Source organism: Acipenser ruthenus, chromosome 13, assembly GCF_902713425.1.
Source record: "Acipenser ruthenus chromosome 13, fAciRut3.2 maternal haplotype, whole genome shotgun sequence".
Classification (NCBI taxonomy): domain Eukaryota; kingdom Metazoa; phylum Chordata; class Actinopteri; order Acipenseriformes; family Acipenseridae; genus Acipenser; species Acipenser ruthenus.
This window is the reverse complement of record NC_081201.1, coordinates 15,766,133-15,785,670: the sequence shown is the minus strand read 5'-3', so window position 1 is coordinate 15,785,670 and position 19,538 is coordinate 15,766,133. Positions and strand designations below refer to the sequence as shown.

The window sequence follows — 19,538 nt, the reverse complement described above, 5'->3', positions numbered from 1 at the left end:
CTTGTAAATATATACATAAATATAGGTATGTCTGCGTGTGCGGATATTATTTTATTGCTATTTTCTATCAATCTCACACTTGATGAACATTGTCGTTGAAGCAAAACCTATTGGAATAAGCTGACTGAGAAAAAGGAAGTGCTCCAGGTGAGCCTTAAACTCACAACCTCAGCATTGCTCTGTAGACATATTTCTATATAATTACCACGCACTAACCGATTGCGCCACTGGAGCCGGCTGACAAACTTTGGAAATCCCTCTAAATGGAAGGCAGATCTTGGGACTGTGCAACAAAGCCCTTCACTACAGCAAGCCAGGAAGCAAATCACAGGAAGTGGCAGGGGGCTGTGGCATTGTTGGTTAAAATGCCTGCCTGTTAAACAGGAGATCCTGTGTTTAAATCCCAGCAGCACCTCAATGTTCTTGATTTGTTCATTAACAACCACAAAAGAAAATTATTTGAATTTTAAAGTGTAAACGAAGGAGAAAATCTTGCGAGGCTGCTGGAACTCAGCCACAACCTTTCAGTCACGCCACACAGCTCAGCACGGTCCAACGTGCTATCTGTAGTGCCACAGAGCTAAACGCAGGTCAAAGCTGCACGGAAGGAGAGTCGAGGCCACAGAGGAAAAAGTGCCAAAAGCCAACAAGGAGGGGATTCGAACCCACGTGTGCAGAGCACAATGGATGAGCAGTCCATCGCCTTAACCACTCGGCCACCTTGTCTACCTGCCTGCATGGCAAACTAAAACGAAAACAAAAAACAAAACGGGGAACACTTCCAAAATTGCTGTTTGGTCCCAGGAAAAAAGGCGCTTTACTGCTGCCGCCTTGAAAGCAAGGGCTCCTTGCCCCACTAAACAGCTCAGTTTCTGCTTTACCGCTGCACGCATCCACCTCCTCCCCCCACGAGCGCAAGGCCTTCTGGGTACACTGGCCTGCTGCGCAGAGCAAGCTGTCCATCAGTTAGGCAGGCCTGCCTACCTGCCTGCCTTATTTGGGGGAAAAAAAAGAACAAAAAGAGCGGGAAAAAATAAAACCCAGAAAAAGGGAGAGGTACAGGCTGGCTCTCTCTTTTGACCTTTCTTGTGCACTGTTCCCGGAGGTACTGCAATACTGGGTCGATGCGTGGAGTGGACGGAGCAAGCCCCGGTTCCATCTCCCGCTTCCAAAAATCAATTTAATATAGACGGTCCCCCTATGGGGGACATATCAGATATTAAACTGATAAGAACAGATTACTTTTTGCATAAATGTTTTATTCAACACCAATATTTACATTACAATAAATAATAAAACAAATACAATACATACACAAAAAACTACAACAAACCAAAGAAACAATACATTTACATATATGCAAATCATTACATTTTCCTGCCAAAATTCAAATTCCACCAATCACTATAAAACACATTTCAGTTATAGTCCTTTCCCCCAACTCCAATTTGTTTAAACAGAGAAAATCCCCACATTTCTTGTAAACAGGCTTTTTTCCGGAGCCTGCACTCCTTTTTTTCTCCACACCTTCCTTTGTCACTGGTACACTGGGTTTCTTCCTCACTGATTCCCCCTTGATCCGCTGCTGCTGTCGCTGCTGGAGCCGCATTTGCAGTACTGTTAGCTTTACCTCCATCCTCTTCAGCGGTCTCCTGTTCTTCTCTAGCACGGCTCTCTCCACCAGCAGCTCTCTGCGGACACTTAGAATACAAATGATTACTTCCTCCACACAGATTTATGCTTTATGTCCCATCTGCTTACATTTTCGATAAACCTCCGGCTGACCAGCATAATACAGGTATCCTCTATTCGCTCCAATGAAAAAGGAGGAAGGCAGATGTCACACCCTCAAACCCCTCTTTACTAGGCCGGAACCTCGACCAGACCTTCCATGTCCCAAATTAAAATTCCAAATTCATCCAGACTTTTAATTGGCAGTCTAACTACATTACAAAATTGACTTGAAGTCGCCACCTCAGCAGCAGGCACATTTGGATTATACAGATGAACCTTAACCACTCTCACTTCTTGCAAAAATATAGGCTGAAATTCAAAAAGAGAATAAGGCAACACATAAGGCAATAAGAACATAAGAACATAAGAACATAAGAAAGTTTACAAACGAGAGGAGGCCTTTTAGCCCATCTAGCTCGTTTGGTTGTTAGTAGCTTATTGATCCCAGAATCTCATCAAGCAGCTTCTTGAAGGATCCCAGGATGTCAGCTTCAACAACATTACTGGGGAGTTGGTTCCAGACCCTTGCAATTCTCTGTGTAAAAAAGTGCCTCCTATTTTCTGTTCTGAATGCCCCTTTATCTAATCTCCATTTGTGACCCCTGGTCCTTGTTTCTTTTTTCAGGTCAAAAAAGTCCCCTGGATCGACATTGTCTATACCTTTTAGGATTTTGAATGTTTGAATCAGATCGTCGCGTAGTCTTCTTTGTTCAAGACTGAATAGATTCAATTCTTTTAGCCTGTCTGCATACGACATGCCTTTTAAACCCGGGATAATTCTGGTTGCTCTTCTTTGCACTCTTTCTAGAGCAGCAATATCCTTTTTGTAACGAGGTGACCAGAACTGAACACAATATTCTTACTTAATATATAATAATATTAATACAATAATATTACTTCCCTTGATTTAAATTCAACACTTCTCACAATATATCCGAGCATCTTGCTGGCCTTTTTTTATAGCTTCCCCACATTGTCTAGATGAAGACATTTCTGAGTCAACATAAACTCCTAGGTCTTTTTCATAGCTTCCTTCTTCAATTTCAGTATCTCCCATATGATATTTATAATGCACATTTTTACTGCCTGCGTGCAGTACTTTACACTTTTCTCTATTAAATGTAATTTGCCATGTGTCTGCCCAGTTCTGAATGCTGTCTAGATCATTTTGAATGACCTATTGAATTTTGAATGACCTATTGAAACCTTGCGCCAAACAGACATGTTCGATTCTCGTTCTCATTGGTCAGTTTCCCTAGTTACACCGCGTGTACCTCCAGAATTGGATCCAACATCTGTTTATGATCCGACTCCAGTGAATTCGGGTCCGATCCCATTTTTTGTTCTCATTCGTGAACCCAGCCCCTGCAGCAGTCCTGTATATTATTTAGTGGACGGTTCGGTACTGTACATACTCAAAGATGAAACAAAGAAACCAATCCGTAATGCATTTCTTTCAGAAGAAGCCAACTATGGGTAACAATGTTTAGTGATTATATTTCTTATATTAATATTTTTTTTTCTGCTGACAGTCCTGTGCAATATGATGTATAGCTGTGATAAGTTTTCATAAATCTGTGTTTTTCTTGCGCAATGGCAACGCCTTCCCTCTCCCTCGATATAACGATTCATAGCTGTAGCACTTTTCATGTATTGTATTTGATTATTACATGTAGTACTTAATATACTTCATAAGGTGTAGTTGAGTTCAATTTTAGGGACACATTATGAGTCAGTGTAAAATAATATTTAGTGAGCGTTCAAGGCCCTAGCCAGCTAAGGCACCCGAGGCACGGGCCTCAGTAAAAAATCATAGTAATATTATTTATCCAGGCTCTTTTACACGTTGCTGTGCCGCAAAATAAAATGCATTTTAATCCCTCGTTGTGTGCGTACATGAATCCCCAAGTCCTGCTGATATCTATACTGTGCTTTTCAACATCTTCACTGTCTCTTTACTTATGACGTGTGATTGATGTGAGTAGTAGGCTACTGTCTTTCAATTTAATGTTGTTATTTATTTATTTTTGTCTATTTTTTCTGACGATGTACCGGCCTTTAAATATGTTTTAACACCCCGATGAACTTTTAAGCTTCTTTCTACTCCAGCGAATTTTAAGTAGTGCTCTTATAATGCAAACACATAATTAATCATCGCAATCATTACTCATTTTATATGACTAGTTTAGCGAGGGTGAAGTCTTTGTTTTATGAAACAGTCAGTGTAGTTACAACCCCCAAGCAGCGAAGGTAAAGCGATCATCACTGTCGTTTTTGGAATGTATAGGTAAAAAAAAAAATAGTTGTGTTTATTTTGTCATTATCATTTTTCCATGATTAACTTATGAAACTGAGGTGGTTTAATGACTAATTACAACATTAAAGGCAAACGAACCGCTCAAAAAGTAAACCCGACAACCAGAAACCTTAACTATCCTTTCTGGTGTATTTAGAAGAATTTGACGTTTCCATTTGAAGTAAGTGGGTTACTTCAGGCTTGATATTCAGACAGTGCGTGTTTGACTGGTAGTGGTTGAGTTGGGGGTTTTGTCGAGTTCAGGGCTGTGTGGTTTGCAAGGAGCCTGGCAGCAGATCACATTAAAGAAGTAAAATGCATATTTATGAGTATAGTCAGAACACGGCCAAATAGCCAATCAAATTGACTGGTCAGCCGAAAAGCTTGAGCTGCAACCCTCTGAACTGCACATTGGTTATGATGTGCTGACAACTCACGCAGCTGAACTCTCGGCAACATTAATAGCTATGAGATACTGCACCCCCTCAGAAAAGGTGTTTTCATAGCTATGAGATACTGCACCCCCTCAGAAAAGGTTTAAAACACCTTTTATTTTTTTTAAGAATGCTGTAAATAAATGAACAATTGATACACATTCCAGCAAACAAATATTAAAATATCAAATTCAACAGAAAATAGATATAACCTGTATTCACAAAAGTAAAAATTTGTGCACAATACAACAATCTACAATGACATCGTTTAAGGCACGCAGGAGCTGCAATACCTATTGTTTACAATAGTTATTTATACATCCAATGTTTTCAAATGCACATGTATGTATTTTAATAACATTTTACCTGACGTTGCAATATATTCATATAGTGTTACTCTGAGTTTGGATAAACCGCAGTTAAACCTACTGCTGGATGGACTGACTGCAACATGAGTTAAATTAAGCCACTGCTGGCACGCTGAAATTGAAAAAAACCCTTTTTGTCCGGTCTTTTTGAAGACTCATTTCCAGATTTAAAACTCAATTAAAACCGGTTTAAATAGAATGTTGCAATGCACCATCAAGTGGACAAAAATCTGCCACGCTGCAATTAACCTACTTTTTTTTCATCGTCTCTCCTGTCTCCATTCCCCCTGTCTCTGTGGAATACAAATACAGTAAATAGAGGCAGAGGTGCTTTTTTATTTTCTTTTTTTAAATGTAATCGCTGGCAGCACTAGTAAACCTGATGCTTTATTCTAATCATACTGAATAGCTAATGAAATACATGTATATTAGTACTACTGTCTTACGTACCTAGTTTGCTTTAACTATTGTCCTCTTTTTTAAAGTATTAATTTGTTTTGTCAAACATGCAGTTTGCGTTAGTCCATTGTAAAAAAAAGTAAACAAACACAGAGAATGATTACTCAACCATTAAATAACAATAACAACCCCCCCCCCTCAAAAAAAGACGTAAAAATCCAGTCACACGTGAACTTTAGTTGTCTGCCATGGAGATCACGTGAATTGTTCGCATTACTAATAGTGTGAAAAAACAAGAAGTGGAACAACCTATTTGTTAATAAAACAACATATTTTATTAAACGTAAACAGCTAAATGTGAATATCAATATAATATAAAGTCGGGGTGCACAATTGCACGGGCTGCAGTTTCTCATAGGTATAGCTATGCTAAAGTGAATCCCCTGTACGTCACATAACGTGCGCTTGCGTGGTAAAGACAGCGGTGCTGAAGGCCCGCACTGTCTCATGGGGTGCAGTTTCTCATGCTACACCGTATTCCAATCAAAATGACTACTTTCAAGATTAAATATTTCCTTCTGATATATTCCCAGTTGCATTTGTGGAACAAAACAAAGGATTGTTGTCTCCGGGTACATAAGCAACTAGGAAAAATAAGCAACTAGGCTTTCACTGAGTTTGCATCTTGACAAATCCACTATCATAGCAATCTCTGTCTCCTAGTCAGTCTACAAACAAAGGCTTGAAATAAAAAAATAAAAAACATGTGTGCTAGGAGGAGGAGGCATGTCTTGTTTGCTGCATTTACAAAAATAATAGAATATCTTACGTTATATAAAAAAAGACATGTATTGTAATGCATGGGTCACATTGACCTACGTGGCGGTTCTAGGTAGAACTGTTTATAACTTTATAATTTTTGCAATTCTGGCGATCAAACGCCGTCAGGATATTTAATTCATATATTTAGGAAAAGTCAAAAACGGATACACACATACGACTTAAAACGGAAGAGTAATTAACATTTTAAGTGCAAAATGGGTCACAATGACCCGCATGGTGGTTCTAGTTTTCATAAATTGGTGTTTTTCTTGCACAATGGCAATGCCTTCCCCCTCCCCCGATATAACGATTCACAGCTGTAGCACTTTTCATGTATTGTATTTGATGCCATGGGCTGGAAGAATTGGATGTAATTCTATTTATAAATTCACTGTTTGGCAACAGCAGTTTAAAAAAAAAAAAAGTTATTTTCCTAATGTTTTTGTAAAGTTATTTTTCATTAGAGAAAAAAATCCAAGGAAGTACTGTTTTAATACCGTTGATTTTTTTTTTATAAATGGTTTTCAGCATCTGTAAACAGCTTGTTCGGTGGTAACAACGCACTGGATTGTGAAGTAAACTGCAGCTACGTTCCAGCATGAATGTGACAGTGCGGCGCCTCGCTCAACCTTGACCTCTGTACACCAGAAGCAGTTTAATGTATTATTTACATGAATTTAAAGCAACATTGTCTGGGTTGATAATTATATATGATAAGGGTATTGGTTTGGTTCTCAAACAAACAGAAAAAAATCCTTTTTGCCCCGCCCCTAGTGTAAAACCAAAAATTCTCCGACAGCATGGAGACAATCCGTGTTCTCCGCAGCAGACAGATTCCTGGGGTCCCTGTTCATGACGAGAAAGTTTATCTGAGTGCATCCTTTCCATATGTTTGATTGCTCTCGCAGCAGTATGGGGAAATGGCCTGAATGGCCTTGCCCTGCTATATGTCCACAGAGACATGACCTAGGAGGAAGTGTTACAGCGTTTCGATAGATCAGGCCATAGGAGGATTGGCAAACTCTATTTAAAGTAAATCCTTCTAAATCAGTGTTTTTAATCGTGGCATCATACAGTCTCAGCAGTCCGATCAGTCTTAGCACTAGTATCAGCAATCTTACCAGTTCCAGCAGTGTCAGCATTAGTGTTACCAGTCCCAGCAGTGTCAGCACCAGTCCCAGCAGTGTCAGCACCAGTCTTACCAGTCCCAGCAGTGTCAGCACCAGTCTTACCAGTTCCAGCAGTGTCAGCACTAGTGTTACCAGTCCCAGCAGTAGCAGCACTAGTCCCAGCAGTGTCAGCACCAGTCCCAGCAGTGTCAGCACCAGTCTTACCAGTCCCAGCAGAAGCAGCACCAGTCTTACCAGTCCCAGAAGTGTCAGCACCAGTCTTACCAGTCCCAGCAGTAGCAGCACCAGTCTTACCAGTCCCAGCAGTGTCAGCACCAGTCTTACCAGTCCCAGCAGTGTCAGCACCAGTCTTACCAGTTCCAGCAGTGTCAGCACTAGTGTTACCAGTCCCAGCAGTAGCAGCACTAGTCCCAGCAGTGTCAGCACCAGTCCCAGCAGTGTCAGCACCAGTCTTACCAGTCCCAGCAGTGTCAGCACCAGTCTTACCAGTCCCAGCAGTAGCAGCACCAGTCTTACCAGTCCCAGCAGTAGCAGCACCAGTCTTACCAGTCCCAGCAGTGTCAGCACCAGTCCCAGCAGTGTCAGCATCAGTCTTACCAGTCCCAGCAGTGTCAGCACCAGTCTTACCAGTCCCAGCAGTAGCAGCACCAGTCTTACCAGTTCCAGCAGTGTCAGCACCAGTCTTACCAGTCCCAGCAGTGTCAGCACCAGTCACCAGTCCCAGCAGTGTCAGCACCAGTCTTACCAGTCCCAGCAGTGTCAGCACCAGTCTTACCAGTTCCAGCAGTGTCAGCACTAGTGTTACCAGTCCCAGCAGTAGCAGCACCAGTCCCAGCAGTGTCAGCACCGGTCCCAGCAGTGTCAGCATCAGTCTTACCAGTCCCAGCAGTGTCAGCACCAGTCTTACCAGTCCCAGCAGTAGCAGCACCAGTCTTACCAGTCCCAGCAGTGTCAGCACCAGTCTTACCAGTCCCAGCAGTGTCAGCACCAGTCTTACCAGTTCCAGCAGTGTCAGCACTAGTGTTACCAGTCCCAGCAGTAGCAGCACTAGTCCCAGCAGTGTCAGCACCAGTCCCAGCAGTGTCAGCATCAGTCTTACCAGTCCCAGCAGTGTCAGCACCAGTCTTACCAGTTCCAGCAGTGTCAGCACCAGTCTTACCAGTCCCAGCAGTGTCAGCACCAGTCTTACCAGTCCCAGCAGTGTCAGCACCAGTCTTACCAGTCCCAGCAGTGTCAGCACCAGTCTTACCAGTTCCAGCAGTGTCAGCACTAGTGTTACCAGTCCCAGCAGTAGCAGCACCAGTCCCAGCAGTGTCAGCACCAGTCCCAGCAGTGTCAGCATCAGTCTTACCAGTCCCAGCAGTGTCAGCACCAGTCTTACCAGTCCCAGCAGTAGCAGCACCAGTCTTACCAGTCCCAGCAGTGTCAGCACCAGTCTTACCAGTCCCAGCAGTAGCAGCACCAGTCTTACCAGTCCCAGCAGTGTCACCACCAGTCTTACCAGTTCCAGCAGTGTCAGCACTAGTGTTACCAGTCCCAGCAGTAGCAGCACTAGTCCCAGCAGTGTCAGCACCAGTCCCAGCAGTGTCAGCATCAGTCTTACCAGTCCCAGCAGTGTCAGCACCAGTCTTACCAGTCCCAGCAGTAGCAGCACCAGTCTTACCAGTCCCAGCAGTGTCAGCATCAGTCTTACCAGTCCCAGCAGTGTCAGCACCAGTCTTACCAGTCCCAGCAGTAGCAGCACCAGTCTTACCAGTCCCAGCAGTGTCAGCACCAGTCTTACCAGTCCCAGCAGTAGCAGCACCAGTCTTACCAGTCCCAGCAGTGTCACCACCAGTCTTACCAGTTCCAGCAGTGTCAGCACTAGTGTTACCAGTCCCAGCAGTAGCAGCACTAGTCCCAGCAGTGTCAGCACCAGTCCCAGCAGTGTCAGCACCAGTCTTACCAGTCCCAGCAGTAGCAGCACCAGTCCCAGCAGTGTCAGCATCAGTCTTACCAGTCCCAGCAGTGTCAGCACCAGTCTTACCAGTCCCAGCAGTAGCAGCACCAGTCTTACCAGTCCCAGCAGTAGCAGCACCAGTCTTACCAGTCCCAGCAGTGTCAGCACCAGTCCCAGCAGTGTCAGCATCAGTCTTACCAGTCCCAGCAGTGTCAGCACCAGTCTTACCAGTCCCAGCAGTAGCAGCACCAGTCTTACCAGTTCCAGCAGTGTCAGCACCAGTCTTACCAGTCCCAGCAGTGTCAGCACCAGTCTTACCAGTCCCAGCAGTGTCAGCACCAGTCTTACCAGTTCCAGCAGTGTCAGCACTAGTGTTACCAGTCCCAGCAGTAGCAGCACCAGTCCCAGCAGTGTCAGCACCAGTCCCAGCAGTGTCAGCATCAGTCTTACCAGTCCCAGCAGTGTCAGCACCAGTCCCAGCAGTGTCAGCATCAGTCTTACCAGTCCCAGCAGTGTCAGCACCAGTCTTACCAGTCCCAGCAGTGTCAGCACCAGTCTTACCAGTCCCAGCAGTGTCAGCACCAGTCTTACCAGTCCCAGCAGTGTCAGCACCAGTCTTACCAGTTCCAGCAGTGTCAGCACTAGTGTTACCAGTCCCAGCAGTAGCAGCACCAGTCCCAGCAGTGTCAGCACCAGTCCCAGCAGTGTCAGCATCAGTCTTACCAGTCCCAGCAGTGTCAGCACCAGTCTTACCAGTCCCAGCAGTAGCAGCACCAGTCTTACCAGTCCCAGCAGTGTCAGCACCAGTCTTACCAGTCCCAGCAGTGTCAGCACCAGTCTTACCAGTTCCAGCAGTGTCAGCACTAGTGTTACCAGTCCCAGCAGTAGCAGCACTAGTCCCAGCAGTGTCAGCACCAGTCCCAGCAGTGTCAGCATCAGTCTTACCAGTCCCAGCACTGTCAGCACCAGTCTTACCAGTTCCAGCAGTGTCAGCACCAGTCTTACCAGTCCCAGCAGTGTCAGCACCAGTCTTACCAGTCCCAGCAGTGTCAGCACCAGTCTTACCAGTCCCAGCAGTGTCAGCACCAGTCTTACCAGTTCCAGCAGTGTCAGCACTAGTGTTACCAGTCCCAGCAGTAGCAGCACCAGTCCCAGCAGTGTCAGCACCAGTCCCAGCAGTGTCAGCATCAGTCTTACCAGTCCCAGCAGTGTCAGCACCAGTCTTACCAGTCCCAGCAGTAGCAGCACCAGTCTTACCAGTCCCAGCAGTGTCAGCACCAGTCTTACCAGTCCCAGCAGTAGCAGCACCAGTCTTACCAGTCCCAGCAGTGTCACCACCAGTCTTACCAGTTCCAGCAGTGTCAGCACTAGTGTTACCAGTCCCAGCAGTAGCAGCACTAGTCCCAGCAGTGTCAGCACCAGTCCCAGCAGTGTCAGCATCAGTCTTACCAGTCCCAGCAGTGTCAGCACCAGTCTTACCAGTCCCAGCAGTAGCAGCACCAGTCTTACCAGTCCCAGCAGTAGCAGCACCAGTCTTACCAGTCCCAGCAGTGTCAGCACCAGTCTTACCAGTCCCAGCAGTGTCAGCACCAGTCTTACCAGTCCCAGCAGTGTCAGCACCAGTCTTACCAGTTCCAGCAGTGTCAGCACTAGTGTTACCAGTCCCAGCAGTAGCAGCACCAGTCCCAGCAGTGTCAGCACCAGTCCCAGCAGTGTCAGCATCAGTCTTACCAGTCCCAGCAGTGTCAGCACCAGTCTTACCAGTCCCAGCAGTAGCAGCACCAGTCTTACCAGTCCCAGCAGTGTCAGCACCAGTCTTACCAGTCCCAGCAGTAGCAGCACCAGTCTTACCAGTCCCAGCAGTGTCACCACCAGTCTTACCAGTTCCAGCAGTGTCAGCACTAGTGTTACCAGTCCCAGCAGTAGCAGCACTAGTCCCAGCAGTGTCAGCACCAGTCCCAGCAGTGTCAGCATCAGTCTTACCAGTCCCAGCAGTGTCAGCACCAGTCTTACCAGTCCCAGCAGTAGCAGCACCAGTCTTACCAGTCCCAGCAGTAGCAGCACCAGTCTTACCAGTCCCAGCAGTGTCAGCACCAGTCTTACCAGTCCCAGCAGTAGCAGCACCAGTCTTACCAGTCCCAGCAGTGTCAGCACCAGTCCCAGCAGTGTCAGCATCAGTCTTACCAGTCCCAGCAGTGTCAGCACCAGTCTTACCAGTCCCAGCAGTAGCAGCACCAGTCTTACCAGTCCCAGCAGTGTCAGCACCAGTCCCAGCAGTGTCAGCATCAGTCTTACCAGTCCCAGCAGTGTCAGCACCAGTCTTACCAGTCCCAGCAGTAGCAGCACCAGTCTTACCAGTTCCAGCAGTGTCAGCACCAGTCTTACCAGTCCCAGCAGTGTCAGCACCAGTCTTACCAGTCCCAGCAGTGTCAGCACCAGTCTTACCAGTTCCAGCAGTGTCAGCACTAGTGTTACCAGTCCCAGCAGTAGCAGCACCAGTCCCAGCAGTGTCAGCACCAGTCCCAGCAGTGTCAGCATCAGTCTTACCAGTCCCAGCAGTAGCAGCACCAGTCTTACCAGTCCCAGCAGTGTCAGCACCAGTCTTACCAGTCCCAGCAGTAGCAGCACCAGTCTTACCAGTCCCAGCAGTGTCAGCACCAGTCTTACCAGTCCCAGCAGTGTCAGCACCAGTCTTACCAGTTCCAGCAGTGTCAGCACTAGTGTTACCAGTCCCAGCAGTAGCAGCACTAGTCCCAGCAGTGTCAGCACCAGTCCCAGCAGTGTCAGCATCAGTCTTACCAGTCCCAGCAGTGTCAGCACCAGTCTTACCAGTCCCAGCAGTAGCAGCACCAGTCTTACCAGTCCCAGCAGTGTCAGCACCAGTCCCAGCAGTGTCAGCATCAGTCTTACCAGTCCCAGCAGTGTCAGCACCAGTCTTACCAGTCCCAGCAGTAGCAGCACCAGTCTTACCAGTTCCAGCAGTGTCAGCACCAGTCTTACCAGTCCCAGCAGTGTCAGCACCAGTCTTACCAGTCCCAGCAGTGTCAGCACCAGTCTTACCAGTTCCAGCAGTGTCAGCACTAGTGTTACCAGTCCCAGCAGTAGCAGCACCAGTCCCAGCAGTGTCAGCACCAGTCCCAGCAGTGTCAGCATCAGTCTTACCAGTCCCAGCAGTAGCAGCACCAGTCTTACCAGTCCCAGCAGTGTCAGCACCAGTCTTACCAGTCCCAGCAGTAGCAGCACCAGTCTTACCAGTCCCAGCAGTGTCAGCACCAGTCTTACCAGTCCCAGCAGTGTCAGCACCAGTCTTACCAGTTCCAGCAGTGTCAGCACTAGTGTTACCAGTCCCAGCAGTAGCAGCACTAGTCCCAGCAGTGTCAGCACCAGTCCCAGCAGTGTCAGCATCAGTCTTACCAGTCCCAGCAGTGTCAGCACCAGTCTTACCAGTCCCAGCAGTAGCAGCACCAGTCTTACCAGTCCCAGCAGTAGCAGCACCAGTCTTACCAGTCCCAGCAGTGTCAGCACCAGTCTTACCAGTCCCAGCAGTGTCAGCACCAGTCTTACCAGTTCCAGCAGTGTCAGCACTAGTGTTACCAGTCCCAGCAGTAGCAGCACTAGTCCCAGCAGTGTCAGCACCGGTCCCAGCAGTGTCAGCATCAGTCTTACCAGTCCCAGCAGTGTCAGCACCAGTCTTACCAGTCCCAGCAGTGTCAGCACCAGTCTTACCAGTCCCAGCAGTAGCAGCACCAGTCTTACCAGTCCCAGCAGTGTCAGCACCAGTCTTACCAGTCCCAGCAGTAGCAGCACCAGTCTTACCAGTCCCAGCAGTGTCAGCACCAGTCTTACCAGTCCCAGCAGTAGCAGCACCAGTCTTACCAGTCCCAGCAGTGTCAGCACCAGTCTTACCAGTCCCAGCAGTAGCAGCACCAGTCTTACCAGTCCCAGCAGTGTCAGCACCAGTCTTACCAGTTCCAGCAGTGTCAGCACTAGTGTTACCAGTCCCAGCAGTAGCAGCACTAGTCCCAGCAGTGTCAGCACCAGTCCCAGCAGTGTCAGCATCAGTCTTACCAGTCCCAGCAGTGTCAGCACCAGTCTTACCAGTCCCAGCAGTAGCAGCACCACTCTTACCAGTCCCAGCAGTGTCAGCACCAGTCTTACCAGTCCCAGCAGTAGCAGCACCAGTCTTACCAGTCCCAGCAGTGTCAGCACCAGTCTTACCAGTCCCAGCAGTGTCAGCACCAGTCTTACCAGTTCCAGCAGTGTCAGCACTAGTGTTACCAGTCCCAGCAGTAGCAGCACTAGTCCCAGCAGTGTCAGCACCAGTCCCAGCAGTAGCAGCACCACTTACCAGTCCCAGCAGTGTCAGCTCCAGTCTTACCAGTTCCAACTGTAGCATCAGTGCCACCAGTCTCAGCATTAACTTCAGTAGCAGTGAACCAAATGCGTGTCTCTCAATGAAGGTATAAACCCATCTACTTATTCATATTTATAAGTTCTGTTCTTCTTGTCCTTTTAATATCACATATTTCTAACAGTGTGAAGAGAGTCATTTTAGGTTGGTGTTGTTTTTGCTGGGAGATTTGTTCAAAAAAATATGTGTCATGAAATGTCAAACATCATCCAAGACAGGTTACTGGGTAAAAAGAGTTAGTGACTTATATTGCTTTGCAGTTTGCATTAATAGTCTCCAGGCTTCATGAACAGGATATACAGGGTATTTTTTTTAGACAAAAATTCAATTCAATTTGAAAAATCTATTCCTATCTACGCCCCTGCTTAATGAATATTGTGTACAATATCCTGACCGACGACTGAAGTCTCCGCAGCAGGACGAAGCGGCCCGTCTGCCTTACCTTCCAGTGACCCAGGAGAGGGGCGGACCTCAGACTCCGAATAATAGTGCAAGTTAGTTCTGTTCAGCTATCTCTAGTTTTGTTCTGTGCATTTTATTTGTACTTGTAAATTTGTGCTATAAAAGTCTGTTTAATACACTTTTATATACTGTGGTTTCTGCAGTTTATTTGAGAACATTTTTAAATGTGTAGGATCTTTATCTATACGTATAGCTCCGCTGTGACCAAACGTTATTTCAATTAGAATGTTGGTAGCCATGGTTTTGTTGCATGTTGAATATGATAGAGGGGTTTCGCTAAATGAGACATTTCTCAATGGCAAAAAAGTTTGTTTTTTTAAAGCATAAAGGTCGATTTCACCCATTCTCTGCTTTAATGGAAACATAAAGATTGAAAAAACCTGGTAAAGTTAATCAAACAAAACGAGTGTGATATTACATGTATGGAATGAAAATGTATCTTGCGACAAAGCTGTTATCACAATATGGAATGGTAACGTAAGCCTATAGAAAATGTACATTTTATAGTTTTTGTTTCAATATGGTCCATATTCATAAAGCATTTTCAACCAAAATCAAAAATAAGCATTTGAACTGCCTATAGGGACTGTTAAATTAGCACATGAAAGATGTATCTGACACTACTTATTTGTGTTATTTTCCAATAAGGAAAAAAGGTAAATGCTTGTGACACGGATGGCAGTAGTGGTGACGTCAGGCCAGAAGCAGGAAGAATAACAGAGAGGGGCAAAAGACGCGGTGTGCGCAGTTTATTTAAATAACAAAAACACAAAACATCCTGCTCACAGAGCCAGGCTGGGCAGTTGCTGTCACTGTTCCTAGAATGTTTTAGTTTCATTTTTAATCCACTCGCTCTCCCGTACTCTCCTCTGTACTCCCACCCAGAGCAGGGAGAACTGCAGGCTTTTATATTAGTGACCGAAGGATTAACTAGCTATCGATTATCTGATAATCCCTTGGTCACATTCTGCATGGGTTTTTAATCAATACATTTACAAATAAATAAATCATAAAACACAAATACAAAATAATACAAATGAGACACAGGGGCAGAGGGGGAGATCCCGTTCTAAAAATAAATAAACAAATACCTGTTACAGTGCTTTATAAATATGACCCTACAGTATGTTTTCTCCAGATCTTTTGGAAAACCTGTGAGCCACGGACATTTTGTATTCTACTGAAAAAGGCAAATGTTTTATTTTTATTTTTTATTCACTGTTTTTTTACCATTGATTCAGGCAAGTTGCTTATATATCGACCTGAAAAAAGAAACATCGACCTCCCACCGATCTGTTCTCATTAGTTCCCGACCAGATAGATGGTCCCAATTTCCACATATTTTCATAATCGCTATGTCATTAAAATCAATTCCACACTCCTGCAGCAAAAACAAACCCACATCCAAACTTTGCAGATATGATAGAACAGACACACACCTCACATCCCTTTTGATACTTCTAACATTGATAGATGCAAAAGACAGAGCCATCAATATCAGGAAAATTATTATTATTTTGCCATCCATCATTTTTATTTAACAGGGCTTCTTCATGCTTAACGTATTTGCCAGATTATCCACCAGCTCCTTCTCTATAAAGTCTCCCATATTCTGGTCTTTCTCTGTAAAAGTTCATACCAATTGGGGGAAAGGGGGATTGGAGACACAGCCCCACCACATCCCCACCTGCCCCTCCCAATCCAGAAGCACCAGGAGAAGAAAACAGAGAAATCTCCACCTCCCGACTCGTCCCTCCAGAATCAGAAAAGAAATTGTTAATATGCTCCTCTTCCTCTCCACCTCTTTCACCCTTCTTTTTTCCCTTTCCCTGCAATGTTTCATTTCTCGTCTGGTTTCCTTGTTTCTTTAGCCTTCTCCACCTCCACCTCTCCTTTTCCTCTTCACGTCCATCCTCTGTGTCTCTCTCCTTTCCTCTTTTTACACCCTTTCCACATACCTGCTTATCCACCACATTCGCATGCCCCGCCTCCTCATTTGCACCCTGGCACTGCTAGACCCCTCCCCTTAGTCAATTAGCTCTCCTCCAATCCTAGCCACTGGCGGCAAATTCAAATCTTCATCACTAACTGCTTCTGACTCAGAAGACTTTGGTGTTTTACAATCTCTGCCAAAATGTCCTGCCGGAAGACAGTTTGTTCAGAAAACATTTGGGCACACTGCTGCAACATGTCCCTTCTGCCCACGCCTTCTGCATGTCCATAGCAGTGTAACGATCAGGGAATCAACAATAATATAATCGTCAGCAAAATCCAAAGGAATAAGCTCAGGACACAGAATTTTCAATAAACAAACAAGCAGGTGTATTGTACCAGACAAACACAGGCATGAACACCAATATATTGCAGAAACTTATAAATTCCATCACCAGCAGCCAGCACAAAATAGAACTAATTCATGTTTTTCTTCTTCCTTATGTAACTGAATAACAGCAAACTCAGTTCTACAGATGTCAGGACTGCCCAGCCTCCTTAAGACTCACCTCTTCAAACAGCACCTGTAGAACTCCTCTGTTTGTATCCAGGGACACTATCACCCTTCATGTAAATGTGCTTTATTTTGCTCTTATCTGCCCCCTATTTTACTGCATTTAATCCTGTACTTCAGAATACTGTAATCTGCCAAGTGTTTAACCTGTAGTACTTTGTATTTAATCACATCCTGATGTAACTATCACTATTTAATCATATCCTGATGTAACTATCACTATTATCTGCTGTATTATTGAATTGTGGTTTGTCACACTTGTACTTTGCTTGAACAAAAGTTATTGTATTTCTTGCTCTTATTGTATTACTTGTATTGTAACACTTGAAATGTATTTGCTTACGATTGTAAGTCGCCCTGGATAAGGGCGTCTGCTAAGAAATAAATAAATAATAAAAAAATACCTAAAGAAACAACACATAATATATAGATTATATGCAAGGAAAGTTCATTACAGTCAGCACTCGCATATCCAACCCTCTCACATTTTGACTTCTGATTTATTGCATTTCAGCCCGTTCCAAACCTTATTCTTTTTTGTGTTCCCTGAAAAATGGACAATATCAAAAATCCATATGTGAAAGGACTGTGTTTTAAATAAGTAGGCATCCATTTAAATGTACTGCATTAGTTTTGTTGGTGCAGTACTATATTGTTAACAGTAGTATTTATATATATATATTTATTCTTAATACAAGGGCTGTAAAATGCGACTGACGTGTATCTGGGTAACGGATATCCCAGTGCTGACTGTAGTAGATAGTCCTAGTTGCATTGAGTCATCTCCAAAGAATGTCCCAATTTAAACAACCAAAAAAAAAACAGTCCATAAATTAAAATAATAGTCCACACATGGTAATGTTTTAGGCAGATCTTACCCAGAGGATGAAATGTGGCATGACACAGATATTTCCTCAGTGAATTGCCCCCCAAAAATAAAAATCCATAACAAAATATATTCCTCAGGAAAGCGTAATCAATTATCTGGATCAGGTTTTATTCAAGTTTTAGTAATTAAAGTTATGTTTTTAAAAGATGAACAGAGAGGCCAGGAACCCCAGCCTGTGTTTGTTTGAACGGTAGCCCGTTTACACAGCTTTAACAAGGTGAAGACTGGAACAAACAAGCGCTTCCCCCTAACCACCACACCTGCTGAATGTGGAAAAGTGACAGCAACCAAATGGCTGCTCTTAAAGGAACATTTATTGTTTTATCTTCTACTTGTTTCTCTTTAAATAAGTTAAATGCATGTGACGGTTTACAGTAGTACAAATATCCCTTTACTCCACCACTGAAAAAGGAAGCGGGGGGGGCGGGGGGGGGGGGGGGGGGGGGGTACTCAAATCTTCCTGCCTGTGTTCTAAATCGAATGGCATATTTTCTGTTCCCATTCCACATTCCATCATAGTCTATATCTTTTGTTCCAACATTCAATACATCACAGTATACATCACTGTGTTTGCTTAAAAAAAGTTCTTACCCTACTTATAAATAGTGTAGCTGTATCCTTGTATTCCAGGCACTTATTCCAGACTTCTTGACATAGATAGTCTCCCATAAAAGTCACTTTGAAAGTATTCCGTAGAGGAAAGTCCCAAAAGCTATATATCTGCTCCACCGTAAGGACAAAAACCCCCAAATTATTTATTTTGCTAACATCCTTCTTCCCATGCTGAACTGCACCCCATTTTTTTCTTTCCCAACCAAAAGAATGGTATTCAAAAGTCATGCAACACACTTGATCACTGCCGAGAGGCAGAGAAGCGATACCCACAATGGTTTTGCCCAAATGCCCCGTGTATGCCTGCCCGCCAGAGTCGCCAGGATATTCGTAGTTGCTTCTTTGAGGGAGGGAAAAGAGACAAAAAGAAAAGGTGCCAGGCGCAAATGTGTATAAGTTTGCACTGTATTTTTTTATTGTGAAAAAACAAATTACTAGCACAACCCCATCACCCCGGGACCCCTTACCGCGCGACACCTTTACAGCCACAGACCACCACCGCGAGCCCCGTTACAGCGCAGAGTGCACACAACTTTGTAGCTATACTTGCTGCCTGCCCGAGATGCATTCAGGGTCTGAAGTTATTGTGAAGTAGCTGCATGGTTTGTTTCAAGTTATTGTTATTATTTATTATTTTTATTTTTTTACACATTACCTTAACAAGTTGCTCTTCTTCATTAAAGACGTATTTTCCATGCAGAGTTCCGATAAAGGACACTTCAGAAGCAATTCATGCTCAAAGCACTTTTTTTTTAAAATTATTATTATTACTTGGCATACAGTACCAAAATAAATACAGTCAAAACAAAGTGAAACGACATTCTGCTTCCCTCTCTAACAAACATAGTTCCAGTGTCACAACTGCTCGGTTGGAAAATAAAACTTAAAAAAATACATTATTAATAATAATAATAATAAAATAATAATAATAATAATAATAATAATAATAATAATAATCCTGACTTCTTTTCAAATAAACATGGTTCCTCTTTTTTGTGCTACTTTACGATATGCTATGGTAAATTAACATTAGGCATTGACAAACCCCGGTGAAGTTAGGTTGATATTGGACATTGGATATTCGGGTGGATATTCACACAAAACACTAATATTTCACCCAGTGAAAGATGTTATGCTAAGGAGTAATTTAAGCCATGTCTCGTTGATTGTGTGCATAACTAAGCAGGAAAATAAGTTGTCAGAATATATGTTGAAGGCTGCAGATTTGTATTATGGACTTGTGAGGTAAGCATAGAATCATATATTGCGCACTGTAAGACAATGCTGGACAGTTAATAGTTAATGTAGAGTAGACAGAAAACAGGCAGTATCCTCTGTGTTCATAGCCCTTTTCGTGTATTCTTATTAAATAGCAGAAAAGGGGATTTGAAACTGTGTGTAACATCATGATCTTTCAAAATAATGAGACATTTATGTTTTTGTTTTAATTTTTTTTGCAAGTGCGCAAGTTTGCATATGAGCTTGCAAAAACATACAGTTGCAAGTATCCTCCATCATGGAATGGAACTGAAATGG

General features: G+C 44.3%; 1 protein-coding gene, 1 non-coding gene and 1 pseudogene across 2 annotated transcripts; 1 reads left to right on the top strand and 2 right to left on the bottom strand.

Moving 5' to 3' along the window:
- Window positions 1-644: 644 nt before the first annotated feature.
- On the bottom strand, window positions 645-726 carry trnas-gcu (transfer RNA serine (anticodon GCU)). The gene has a single exon. It is a non-coding gene; the product is annotated as a tRNA-Ser (tRNA).
- Window positions 727-1,083: 357 nt separating this feature from the next.
- Window positions 1,084-1,260, bottom strand: LOC117418676 (U2 spliceosomal RNA; annotated as a pseudogene).
- Window positions 1,261-7,439: 6,179 nt separating this feature from the next.
- LOC131696932 (uncharacterized) lies at window positions 7,440-8,766 on the top strand (the record flags this gene model as incomplete). Its single annotated transcript, XM_058985427.1, has 2 exons — window positions 7,440-7,746; window positions 7,889-8,766. Coding segments are annotated over 2 exons (1,185 nt in total), but the record flags the coding sequence as incomplete, so codon positions are not given.
- Window positions 8,767-19,538: the final 10,772 nt, after the last annotated feature.